Below are 14,165 nucleotides of genomic sequence, written 5' to 3' on the forward strand. Positions count from 1 at the left end.
TCTTCCCCAAACATTTAGGCTCCCTTTTTGTAACGCTTCATTTTTTTTAAAGCCAGAAAGCTGTTTGCACATGCTTTTCTATGGCACACTTAAGTAGAGATGAGATCAAAAATAAGTAACTCTAGAAATAACGAATTTTAGGGGTGCCTGGGTGGTTCAGTCATTGGGCATTTGCCTTCGGCTCAGGTCATGATCCCAGGGTGCTGGGATCAAGACCCGCATCAGGCTCCCTGCTCGCCGGGAAGCCTGCTTCTCCCTCTCCCACTCCCCCTGCTTGTGTTCCCTCTCTCGTTGTGTCTCTATCAAATAAAGAAAATCTTTAAAAAAAAAAAACAATTCTAGGCTGGGGCCAGCAAAGTCCAAAATAAGGCCACATCTTGTTAGCCATAAAGCAAGAAAGCATCCCAAAAAAAATGAGATTGTCAAAATGACATGGAAGCCTGCCTGAAGGAACTCCCACTGGCCAATGTGGAGCACTTGGAACATCAAAATAAATAATGACAAATAATTGAATACACAGATATATGAATAATTAATAAAGGAATACATTCTGAAATTGGAAAAGGGAAAAGTTCTTTTATATGGGAAAGCCAACTAACAAGTGTAAAAGAAATTACTGAATTAGAAAAATCACCATTTGGCAACAATATAGTAACAGATTCAGACAAGACTCTACTGGATGCTAACACCAGTAGGCACCAGTTTGAGAAATAAGGGACTCTTTGTACAGAGTGTCCAAGTATTTCCCCTAAGATATGATTAAAAAGGAGGGGAAAAAACTTTCCAATGGAGAAAACTGACAGATACCCCTTAACCAAGTGATCAGTCACTTGGGACAACATGTGCTTCCTAATATGTATGTCCTTCTTATGTATCATTTCTATGATATTCTGGCCAAAATACCTAACCTGAATCTAATCATGAGGAAACATTAGACAAACACAAACTGAGGAACAGTCTATAAAATAACTGACCTGTACTCTTCAAAGATGTCAGTGTCATATAAGACAAAGATGAGAAAGTGTCCAGATTAAAAGAGCCTGAGGAGATATAACCACTAAATGCAATGCAAGATCCAGGATTTTCTGTTGCTATAAAGAAAATGCCTGGAACTGATGAAATCTAAGGTCTGTAGGTTATATAATAGTATTGTTCAATGTTAATTTCCTGATTTTGGTAACTATACTATGGTTATATAAGAGCATGCTCTTATTTTTAGAATATATACACTGAAAAATACTCAGGAAAAGGGCATCATGTCTTCAACTTACTATAGAGATAAGGATACAGTAAAGAATATACAAAAGTTCTTTATACTATTAATTTCTTTAATTTTCTGAGGTTATGTGAAAACAAAAAGTGGAAAAAAAAAATATGTGGATCCCTACTAGTAATTATTTTTCCAACAGTTACTTGATACATATATTCATTCATACCTGTTCATTATAAATTTAGCTTGGCGCTTCTGTTTGATCTCTTCAACTCTCTTCATTGCATCAACTACAATAAAAATTCATAAGAGTTAGCAAATTTTTGCACATCCAAGCAAGAGCTTTAACGATCATTCCCCTTTATTCTCATTTAGAAATGGATGAAATGAAAAACTCACTGCAAAAACAATCCCTACTAAAACAGCTTAAGAAGGTAAATACTCTTGGCTGACATCACCATTTATCTTTCGCAAATATATCTCTATTTTTATTTTACAAAAGTCTTTACTGCTACTAAATTTTCCTTCTACTTTAAACCAGCCCAATGCTTCTCAAACTTCACAGAGAATCGGGATTAATGGCAACTTATCCCTTCATAGTTTGTCCTCTCCATTAATAAAAGCACCATTCTGGGCATAAATACTATTTCTTCAAGTGTCTGGGATATGACCTGCACATGATGAATATTGGTAGAATGAACCAATCATTTTACCATATTCCCAACCACTAAAATCCAACTGTTCTGGGAAATGTGTAGAGAAGGTGAATCCAAGTACACTCTAGAATCTATTCCAGCACTAAGACAAACCACATATATAATTTTAAATTTTCTGGCAGCCACAGTAAAAAATAAGGAACAGGTCAAAATCTAATAACAGATTTTGTTTAACCCAATATATCCAAAATACTGTCATTTCAACATAATATAAAAATTAACTGAGGTTATTTTATGCTTGTTTTCATATGAAGTCCTCAAAAATCACGTACTTTACATTTACAGCAAATTTGGATTCAGACTAACCACATTTTAAGTGCTCAGCAGCCCCTGTGGCTGCCATATTGGGCACACACTCCCAATCTAACTTCTTACATTCTATGGCTCTGAAGAAGAGCAGGATATTCACATACTCTTAAAATATCTCCCCACAATATACTTACTAATTACAAAGGATAAAATACTAACTTTACAGTGAAGAAACCTACCACCTTAACCAATGATTAAAGTTAACATGGCCCGTAATACGACCCCAATGGGTAGCATATGCCTCCTGGCAGGACACAATGATAAGAACTCAGCATCACATCTATAGTACTCCTACCAAATGTACAATACCCAACTCTAATCTTGAGGCAGCATCAGACAAAAGCTAATTAAGGGATTTTATACCAAATGCTTGAAACATACTCTTCAAAACTATCAATGTCATGAAATATAAAAACTCGCAAACTATTAAAATTTCAAAGAGACAGGGCATGTACTATTTTTTTTTTTTTTAAGATTTTATTTATTTGACAGAGAAAGACACAGCAAGAGAGGGAACACAAGCAGGGGGAGTGGGAGAGGGAGAAGCAGGCTTCCCGCCGAGCTGGGAGCCCCACACGGGGCTTGATCCCAGCACCCTGGGATCACGACCCAGGCCGAAGGCAAACGCCCAACAACTGAGCCGCCCAGGTGCCCCAGGGCATGTATTATTCTTACACAGGTCTGAGATTAGATGATCATACTGTATCAATGCTAATTTCTTGACTTTAATAACTGCACTATAGTTATGTAGGAGAATGTTCTATTTTTTAGGAAATATTCAATTTTTTTTAGTTCTATTAAACTACTTAGGGACAAAAGCACTATGTATTGCCAGGTGCCGCTTATGTATATAACTTAAAGTTCAGAAAATTATAGAAGGAAAGAAAAGGAGAGAGAAAATGGGTAAATTTAGTAAAATGTTATTTGAGGAATCTGGATGAAGGAATTCTGCAACTTTTCTGTTCAGTTTAAAATTAAGTCAAAATAAAAACATTTAAGTGTAGGATGCCTGGGTAAGCTCAGCCAGTTAAGTGTCTGCCTTTGGCTCAGGTCATGATCTCAGGGTTCTGGGATCAAGCCCCACATCGGGCTCCTTGGTCATTGGGGAGTCTGCTTCTCCCTCTCCCTCTGCCCTTCCTCGCCCCCTGCTCGTGCTCACTCACTAATAAAATCTTAAAAATAAGTAAATACAACAACAACAACAAAAACCCAACACATTTAAGTGTAATCTGGGGTCCAGCAACATTGGCATCATTTGAGAGCTTGTTAGAAATGCAGAATCTTAGGCTCCACCCAGACATGCTATATCAAAATCTGCATTTTAACAAGACTCCCCAGAAGGCCCCATGGGGCCACTGGTATTACTATGATGTTTGTATGAATAGTCTAAGAGAAAGTCAACTCTAAATCTGCACATGCTAAATATGCTAGATATATAAGTTTTCCTTTCTTTGCCTTTCAACAAAAATTGATAAGACCAAGATCTAGTACTCAAAAGTATTTCTACACCTTAAAGTTACTCAGCAAGGAAATAAACAAAGAAGTGGCAGGTAAATCCTTTCCAAACAGTAAGACACTGTATTTCCGAATATTCCAGATTACTGGAAAATTTTAAATGCAAGAAGCACCTGATGTTAAAAAACTGATCTGAAATACAGAGACATGACGGATAAAAACAAACTATTCTTCCCAGTATTCTTGTTTTTGAAGTTCTCCTACTGTTGACATCAGCATCTTAACAAAGGTTGCTCAGTCCACATCTTCACATGATTCAAAAATGTAAGCAATGAATATAAAACTATTGTCAACAGATTAGCTTACAGACCTATGATATTGAAATAGGGGTTGTGGGAAATCAAATCTGAAGCGGCTACCAGATAGTAACAAAAAAGAAAACAAAGGCCAAAATTAAATAAAATTCTATGGGATATAGAAATGCTTTAGGACCTTCTAATAATGTCCTTGACAAGTTTGCCTTTTAGAATCATAAGAATTCTTATCAAAAATGTGTGGTGATAGATGTTAACTAGACTTACTGTGATCATTTCACAATATATGCAAATATCAAATCATTATGTTGTACATCTTAAACAAATGTTATATGTCAATTATACCTCAATTAAAAAAAAGAATCCTATTAATCTCTCCAGAAATCCTTGAGTTTGAATCAGTGTTATTTCCTTACCAAATAAACCTAGTAAAATCAACTTTTCAGAAATTAACTCTTCCTCTAATTACAAAACAGAAGGAAAGACTTTATTTAAAAAAACAAAACACAAAAAGTCAAAATACTTAAGGCCATGTGGAAAATGCAATTCCAAAACTGGACTCTGATTTCTCCACATGGTCTAGGAAGATAAAAAGCTTTAGAGGGTGACAAATACTACCACAAAGACCCTAATTTTTCAATTCCTCCCCTGCAGTGCTATGATTGGGCAAAAGGTGATGAAAAGGATGCCATGCCTATGATCCATTCAAATCTGATAAAGTCGGGGCACCTGGGTGGCTCAGTCGGTTAAGTGTATGCCTTCAGCTCAGGTCATGATTCCAGGGTTTTGGGATTGAGCCCTGCATTGAGAAAGGCGGAGGGAGGGGGGCCTGCTCAGCAGGGAGCCTGCTTTGCTCTCTCCCATTCCCCTCCCCCCACTCTCTGTCAAATAAATAAAATCTTAAAAGAAAAAAAAAAAACTGATAAAGTCTACAGGACTCTGAGCCCTGGGGACTTCTAATTAACAAACCAACTATATCACCTCTACATCCAAGCCTAGAAATGGCTAAAGACTGCATAAGACAGCTGCAGGGAGAAGAAAAGTCAAGGCCAAGGGCCTCAAACACACACATAGGGGCATCTACAAGCTAGCTTAAGGAATTTAGTTTTACTACATATGGGATTTTTTTTTTCATTAGTCTCTGCCTGCTTCAGAAAAATGAAAAAAGACAAGGACTAGTTATCCTTGCTTTTAACTTCAGTAGCCTATAGCTTGATTTATACCTAAGTCATGCACTTAGAAGTTCTCTTAGGAAATATAATTATCACCTTAAGTGCTGTACTTTTTAATTTTACAGAAGCATTACATTTCATAAGGTATACAGAATATAATGTTTATATCCCTAAACCAAATTATTTAAACTTGTAAAGTATGTTAGGTTTTGTGTATATTTTAACTATGCCACACTCACCCCAAAAAAGAATTCTCCACCTCTATTCTTCTCAGATTTTTAGATCTTTTTATATCTCTGTATAGACACTCCAAATAATATCGAATCTAATAATTACACTTTTTTAAAGATTTTATTTATTTTAAAGAGGAGTGAGCAGGGGAGCAGAGGGAGGAGGAGAGAATCTCCGGCAGACTCCACACTGAGTGCAGAGCCCAACGTGGGGCTCAATCCCACGACCCGGACAGCATGACCTGAGCTGAAACCAATAGTTGGTCGCTTAACTAACTGAGCCACCTATGAGCCCCTACGTTATTTTTATAATGGATATATGAGCCAATTCTGAAAAAAATTTGGGGCAGCTTATCATAAAAGATGCAACTACAACAGAACCATTAAAATGAAAATTAAGAATAAAAGCTAACCAATGAAAAGAATATTCATATTTAAACATTAAATTCAAAGTAATATCCCAAAATAATCTCTCCTGAAAATTCTTGATAATTCTTTGTAACTTACTAGTTTTATTCCATAACTCTCGCTGGTATTTGACAGGTTCATTTCTACGTTTTTCAAATTCAAATGAATTATCCTGTAAGAAAGGGGAAAATATGGTTTTAAGAGAGATACAAAAGAAACATTTTTTTTTTTTTTTCCCTGCTTTACTTGTTTATTTTCATTAGCCCCAAATAAAAGGGAAATTGATTTGGATAAAGATTACACATAACAAACACAAAACTCATTCTCCTACCCATAGATGAGAAAAGAAACATTTCTTAAAAACTTACCCTCCTTGTCACAAGAGTTGTGTTTCAAACCACAGACACATATTAAGATTTCCCCAGGGTGACCCTAGCAAACGCCAAAGTTTTCATACTACTTCTCCTTTACACACCAGATATACAAGACAGCCCTACTGAAAATATCAATCTATATACAAGTAATTTTTAAGAAAAGAGGAGGAGGGTATCAGCCCCATTCTTCAGAGGTCATATAACAATCACGGAGATTTCAAACAAACTGAAGAGGCTTCCCTAATTTCCCATTCCTAGATGAGACTCACAGGCAGAAAACTTTCTATTAGGCTGAACCATATGAATTACCACTTTTCATAGATCAAAAAAGAGTTAAACATTGAGAACTTCATATTGTTCAACCTATATACCTATCATGTTTATATATTTCAGTATTTATATACCTTTATTATAGCATAAAGGTGTACAACTACACATCTTCAAATGTGGCGCTGCTCTGCATGACAAATTTTCTCCCAGAAATTTTTCAGGTCCCCTCTAAATGTAGTTGGTATTTTGACCGTTAATAAATCCTATTTACCTTAAAACATGTGAAACAATTTTAGAAACGCTACAGGTTTCTTAGAAAAACTACAGGTCTATTTCTTAGTTTTCAAATTTATCTGAGATAGGCAAATGGAACAGCACTAACTCTGTATTTACCTATTTCATTATACACACATGACCTGTTCAATCACAATAACCTCAGCAATGACAAGGTAACTGGTCACCAGCAAATGACTGTGACTGGCATCCTTTCTTCACTCATGCAGTTGTCACTTGCATTTGAAGTGCTGTTTATTCTTGTCCATACTGGAAATTATTATTGTGATTTGGGGGGAGCCTGAGTGGCTCAGATGGTTAAGCATCTGCCTTCGGCTCAGGTCATGATCCCAGGGTCCTGGGATCGAGTCCCGCATCGGGCTCCCTGCTTGGCGGGGAGCCTGCTTCTCCCTCTCCCTCTACTGTTCCCCCTGCTTGTGCTCTCTCGCTCGGTCAAATAAATAAATAAAATCTTAAAAAAAAATAAATAAATGTGATTTGGCTTTGCATCTTGTCAAAACATATTCTTCCCATTCGTTGAAAATGAAGTCAGGAAGGGGCTTCATAGCAACTGCTTAGAAACTGCCCTTAAAGGAGTAGAGAGGTGGGAAAGAGGAAGTCATGGAGGGAAGGAACAGTTTAAAGATCTTCCTCCTTCAAAGGTAGCTTGTGCAGCAGCTTTCACGTCCTCCTTTTATAGGGGTCAAATGTGGACAAGTTTCACCAGGCCCTTCTACCAACTCAGTAACAACAACCTGATGATGGACACTCATGCATGAAATTCCCTCACCCCTGACTTCCCACTATTCCTCCTTCAATCAACACACTTCTCTGCTCTCAAAGTCCTGTAAGGAAATCCAGAAACTAACAAATGAGTCTACAACAAATCTCATCAGAGCCTTCAATGGTATTCAGGAATCCTTTTATCTCTTAGCTTCCTCTCAAAATCCTTGAGTAGTAATTTCTAACTTCACCCCAATCCATTTAAATGATTTTCCCTTTTGTTTGCAGGAGCTAAAAAATGGTTTTTTGAGAATAAGGAAAATCACTTCCATAAATTGAATTAGGAATTTTTTTCCTTTACAGAATTCTACAGATTTATGGTTTTTAGGATTATGTGAGAATATTATTACAATAGCCAAATACAAATAAATCACTCACCAATCTTATCATAGAAAGTCTTGTTATAGTTAAATTACATTTAATACCTAATAATAACCCTCCCACACAAAAGTTAAAATTAACTATACTCACCACTGTAAGCTCTTTACCAGCTGCTTTACGGAATGCTTTAGTCCACCTGACCTTGCGAGGATTCCGCTTCTTTTTAAAGTTTTTATGACACTTGGATTTACAGAATCTGAATACCTACAAGAAAAGTTAAAATAATGGAGTCAACATTAAGAATGTTTCTATCCTAGGATGTTATGCATGCCAGACAAAATATAATGCAAAGTCTGAGAAATGACAATGGTTCTCACTAACAATTCCTTCTACTTTCAACACCATTTAGAAATATGTGAGACATGTAAGATTAAATGTAAACTGAACTATTTTTGACTATTATTTAACTATCAAATATCATCACAACTAATGGCTGAAGGGCCCCAAATATATGGTTAAAAACTACCAGTCATTTTTATATATTAACAGTAAAACCTTATAATCATCTTGAATAGTAACAGTGGTTTCAAGGAAAGTCATTTATTTAAATCCCTTCCTACTTAACAATAATTCTCAAATTTCAATTGCTATATACCTCAATGGGGGTGAAAGCTTCAAACACCTATTCTGAAACTCCTTTGGTTCTATCCTTTTTGTTAAAAGCACAAAATAATTTCAAAAAGCAACTAACACTGGGTATAGATTTGTGTTCTAAAGTATTTATTTATAGGTCTACTAGGAAAATTCTTCAATACTTTAATTCTTTACACCTTTATCCCAGAAGATATGACCCTTCATCAGTGCTAACTTATGATTTAATGATACTTCAATGTGCCCCTGAAATGGCTTACTGGGACTCAGTAGAAGTCTAAAATACATATTACTTTGTAATGTCTTAAAACACACTGCAATTTGTACATGTAGAGGAAATCTGAAGAGAAAAAGTACTACTTTGGAGTACATGGATCTTGACAAAGAATCTTAAGTTGAATTATCATACCTAGAAGATGTGACCCATTAAAAAAAGATCAAAATGAGGTATAAACATTTCAAATTGTGTATATAGATCACAAACCTGTGTGTATATATCACAAGCCAAAATACTTTTCATTTTATGTACACTTTGTTCTATGGGGGAATTCAAGCAGGTCCCTATACACACTAGGACACAGTTTTCTTAGAAACAGTATTAATACTAGTTTAATCTGATCCAGGTCAGTACCTCCTAGAGAGGACAGGAGTCAAAACACGTCTATATTGTTGAATTAGTTTCAAAGCAAACAGAAATATATGAATACAAGTAGGTCTCCTGGAGTACCCCACTATGAATTCATTATCAGTAATTTTTTTTTTTTGTATTTTCAGCCCAAAGGGACTATTACCTTTTTAAGTAAAAGCCTCCTATGTTTAATACTTACTAGGTAACTCCTAGACAAGTCCCCATTTCTGAGATATACCAAATGAGATGTCTGTACTTGCCCTGGGTCTCCTCAATTCCAAAAAGATAGAGAAGTCTACTTGAACTCTGTATCTAATAGATGTTAACTAAAAAAGACAATGAAGTACCTGAAGAGAATGGAATCACTGGAGATGTGAAGGGAATTCAATCAACAAATAAGAAGGATCTACTATGTATCTGATATTATCAGGTGCTAGAGATACAAGAATAATTAAAATATGGTATTCTACCCTGAGAAGCTTAGGCTAGCATTGTATAGTCTCAATTTACAAAGGAGACATTGAAATCAGGATAGGGCATACACAATACATACAATGATACATGTTTAAGTAATATGGAAATACAAAATAAGGGAGTGGTTAAATATATGGTGTAGGTGATGGATGGATTGTGAGGCAAAACTTCATAGGCGCCAAGTTTCCCTTTTAAGCTAGTCCTCTAATATCATCCTCAGTTTTCAACAAATGATCTAATACTTCAGCTTCAAAGTTCAACTCTTTCCTAAATTCCACTGATTGAACACTTATTAAGGACTCATTAAGGGTGCCTGTATTTTTTTATGTTTGCAAAGTATATGAAAATATGGAACATTAACACTAATTCTACCATTACGAAGCTACCCAAGAAGCGTAAGAGGGGAGGTTTCTATGAAAAACAGTCTCAAAAGCTAAGAGGAAAAAGGCAGAAAGACTGGTTAGGAGGCTATAAAAGTGACCAGTGCCTAATCTGGAACCAGAGTGGGAGGGCAGAAAAAAAACAAAGACCACCATACTCTGCACAGGCAGATGGATAAGACTTGATAACTAAATTAAAGGTGAAAGGTTCAAAGATGACTCACACTTCTAGCAAAACTGTCTAGGCATATGACAGTGGTATTAACTCAGAAACAATAAAAGATTTGAGGTAATTAGGAACTCTTTCAGTAGGCTCACTGTTAAGTACAAACAGGATTTCCCCATCCAGTGGAAAATTCAGACTAGAGCTAAAAAGACACAGATCTGGGAATCACTAACACAAAAAAAAATGAGATACCTATCTTCCTTGTTGCTTCAGGGCCTCTGCTTCTTATATCCCCAGCCAACTCTATTTTGGATCCACTGGTATTCCCAAGAGTAAGCTGGCTCCCAGCCAATTCAAACCTGTCCTTGCTAGCAATACAGACTTCCTCATCAACATGAACTTCCACTGTGTCTGCCAGATTACCACCCAACTCTAGATAGCTCCCATGATCTGTTGTTCTAATTCCTATACCCACCTGAGAAGCACTGCTCGACAAAAATCATAAAATTATGATGACCAGATCATCTACAAAGCCATAGTGCCCACTGTGAATTAAATGCCAACCTAACAATTATTTAGTTCGTTTCTATAAACTTTTTATCATGTTCCTGAGAGCAGGTATTCAAAAATCTTCTGCATGTTCTTTCAAGTTCCCAAACCTAGCTTTCGTCCCACATTTTCCGCAGGAACCCCTTGCTCCTAATTAATGACGTCGATATCTTCAGTCTATAAGAGATATAAGGTGATGACATAGGATCTGTAATTCCTTGGCATATCAAAGTCACCTGTTAAATACAGAGTCCTAGGTCCTCTTCTCCTCCCCAAAAAGATACCAATTTAATATATCTAGTGGAAACGAGGAATCTTTTTTTTTTTTACAAGTGCCCAGTGATTCAGAAGCAAATATGAAAGGTCGAATTCTGAGAAACAATGTGTTAAATAAACATAGAATGAGATTCATTCTACCATAAGACAAATTCATGTATCAAAGTCTATCGCAACCAGGCCTCATAATTATGTTTATATTTTGGGTTTTTTTAAAGATTTTATTTATTCATTTGACAGAGATAGATACAGCAAGAGAGGGAACACAAGCAGGGGGAGTGGGAGAGGGAGAAGCAGGCTTCCCACCTGCTTTATCCCACAAGATATGACCCTTTATCAGTGCTAACTTATGATTTAATGGTGCTTCAATGTGCCCCTGAAATGGCTTACTGGGACTCAGCAGAAGTCTAAAATACATATTTTATTACATTGTAATGTCTTAGAACACACTGCAATTTGTACATGTAGAGGAAATCTGAAGAGAAAAAGTACTACTTTGGAGTACATGGATCTTGACAAAGAATCTTAAGTTGAATTATCATACCTAGAAGATGTAACCCATTAAAAAAAGGTCAAAATGAGGTATAAACATTTCAAACTGTGTATATAGATCACAAACCTGTGTGTATATATCACAAGCCAAAACACTGGGACCCTGGGATCATGACCTGAGCCGAAGGCAGACGCTTAACGTCTGAGCTACCCAGGCGCCCTATATTTTATGTTTATGTACGTATCTTTTTATATACAGACTTACATGTGTATTTATAGCCTTACCCCAAACCTCTATCACGATATACAATCCACTCACTTCCTTAGACTGCTTCGCTGAGCCTCTACTCAACCGTTCACTTTACTTCCACCTAGAATGTACTCTCCTTTTTTACGCAACATTCAAGATCCAGGATAAATGACATCTCCTTTCTGAGCCTTTTCATATATGACCCTCCCCAACTCACCTGCGCCCGCCTTCGTAATACGTAACTACTACTAAGCCACACGCAACATTTCAAGTCAACCTCTACACGTCACGGACATTCCCAAGTCTTACTCATCTCTATGGACACAGATCTTAGCAATGATGCTTGACTGGGCATACATTCAACAAAATTTACGGAATTCAAAAACTTCACTCACGTACAAGAGTGACCAAACTGCCCGAACCCACCCCTAGATTCCATTCTGCGCTGGCTCAAGTAACTGGGGAACCTCACCGCCGCCAACCTTGTCCAAGGCTGGGCTGGTGACCAGCTCGGTTCGGGACACCCACAAGGAGAAATTCCCCAGGTCCAGGACAAGGCCAGAGCTCCTCGTAAAATCACCCTCTTGTGAAGGCAGCGCGGAAAACCCGAGCCAAACGCCCCAGGCGCCGGAGGAGCCGGCGCCGAGCTGGCGCGGCCTCACGCTCGCGGGAGCGTCGCAGAGAGCGCGCTGGTCCTGGGCGTCTCACCTTGCAATCGTTGCGGACAAACATCATGCCGTGGCCGGGGTAGATAGGGCCCGAACAGAAATAACACTTCTCAATACGCATGTTGAAACCGCGTGGGTGCCCACTGACCAGACGCCGATCTTAAGTGGAAGTGACGTAGCTCCGTCACAGGAAGTGATTCTCTTCAATACCCGACCCGGAAAAAGCGAGCGTCCTTCGCTCCTGAGGGCCTTGGAAGGAGGTCCGAACGTTTCGGCGCCTCCCAGCGGCCGCGGGACCAAAAGCGCTGCCGTTTGGCGCAGGCGCAGAGCTGCAAAATCGGCCTCCCTACCTTCGCTCTTAGGAAGTGAAACGTGGCGCTGCTCTCCCTTCTCGTTCTCACAGCGCCTAGTTTTCCTCTCTACCATACCCTGTAACGTCAGCATTTACTCATATCTTATATGGTTTGTGCTTTGTCCCCGGCCGACTCTCCACACCCTGGGCTGCCTCTAGGAACTCCTTTTTCCACTGCCTGCCCTTTTACCCGCCCCTAATTGGCGTCCCCAGCGTAGCGGGGTGGCGGTATTGAGAACCTACCTACTTCGGACTTACGACCTAAGCATATGATTCTCTGAGGCTGAGAACGTTACCAACAATTTTTGAAAGACTTGTAGTGATTTATACTTTTTCTCCTCCCCCTTTTAATTAATATACATGTGGTGAGAAACACATTTTCGTAGGAAACAAAGGTTCCCTCCTCAGACCTCGAGACCTCCTTCCCGGTGGCAATCGGTTCCTTTTATTACCTGTCAAAGATGTTCTGTGCATAGACAAACATGTTTATTTCTGTGTGCTTGCATCTCCCTCTTCTTTTTAACACTAATGAGCATCCTATCCACCCTTCTGTGCATCTCACTGTTATCTGTCCCTTATTATTGGAATAAGAGCTCCATGAAGATAGGGATTTTTGTCGTTTTGTTTATAGCTACAGCTCCAATACCTAGAATAGTTCCTAGCACATAAATATTTTATCAATGAATATTTAACATTCTCTTTTTTTTAAGATGTATTTATTTGAGAGAGAGAGAGCACACGTGAGCGTGGTGAGGGGCAGAGGGAATCCTCCAGCAGACACCCTGCTGAGTGTGGAGCCCCTCACCAGGCTCAATCCCAGGACCCTAAGATCAGGACCTGAGCCCAAATCAAGAGTGGGTAGCTTAACCCACTGAGCCACACAGGAGCCCCTAACATTATTTTTCCTAGTTTTGTATGTATATGCAATTATATGAAGGTGTCATTTTAATTGGTCGCTTATGGATGGACATTTGTTTCCTATTTTTTGTTATAATAAGCATCCTTATATTCCTGGTAGGATAGTCTATCTTGTGTGAATGGAGGTGTCGATTCTTGGATTTCCCACGAAAGATTTACCTAAGGCTCTGCACTCCAGTAAAGATAGAAGGAAAATAGAATGCAGAAAGCAATTTATTAGGGACAGTATACTCTCAAGGTGGGAGAATAGGCTGGCCCAGAGGTGGCAACTGCCCTAAGACTATAGGGGTTCTTTCTTTTTACAGGAGCGGGGGTCTCTTCTTCATAGAGGCGCGGTCTCTAATGGATGCAGCTTCCAGTCATTTGGGGGACTCCTCTCACGGGTTGGGAGGGGGAGTTTTGTTTGTTTTTTTTTTTAAAGATTTTTATTTATTTATTTGAGAGAGAGAGAATGAGAGAGAGCACATGAGAGGGGGGAGGGTCAGAGGGAGAAGCAGACTCCCTGCCGAGCAGGGAGCCCGATGCG

The 14,165-nt window shown here is 38.3% G+C and overlaps 1 protein-coding gene across 1 annotated transcript; it reads right to left on the reverse strand.

Moving 5' to 3' along the window:
- Positions 1 to 1,411: 1,411 nt before the first annotated feature.
- On the reverse strand, positions 1,412 to 12,565 carry RSL24D1 (ribosomal L24 domain containing 1). The gene is made up of 4 exons (XM_081831102.1): positions 12,410 to 12,565; positions 7,986 to 8,099; positions 5,914 to 5,986; positions 1,412 to 1,500 (listed from the first exon to the last, which is right to left on the reverse strand). The coding sequence occupies exons 1-4, from the start codon at positions 12,488 to 12,490 to the stop codon at positions 1,427 to 1,429; spliced, it is 342 nt and encodes a 113-aa protein (XP_081687228.1). The 5' UTR covers positions 12,491 to 12,565; the 3' UTR covers positions 1,412 to 1,426.
- Positions 12,566 to 14,165: the final 1,600 nt, after the last annotated feature.

Source organism: Leptonychotes weddellii, chromosome 9 (genome assembly GCF_054177405.1).
Source record: "Leptonychotes weddellii isolate Sample4059 chromosome 9, ASM5417740v2, whole genome shotgun sequence".
Taxonomy (NCBI): domain Eukaryota; kingdom Metazoa; phylum Chordata; class Mammalia; order Carnivora; family Phocidae; genus Leptonychotes; species Leptonychotes weddellii.

Coding starts and splice junctions, on each gene's coding strand:
- RSL24D1 (XM_081831102.1), bottom strand. CDS start 12,490: ATGCGTATTGAGAAGTGTTATTTCTGTTCGGGCCCTATCTACCCCGGC. Junction 8,100..12,409: donor TTGTCCGCAACGATTGCAAG/GTGAGACGCCCA, acceptor CTTTTCTTGTAG/GTATTCAGATTCTGTAAATC. Junction 5,987..7,985: donor CTGGTAAAGAGCTTACAGTG/GTGAGTATAGTT, acceptor CCTTTCTTACAG/GATAATTCATTTGAATTTGA.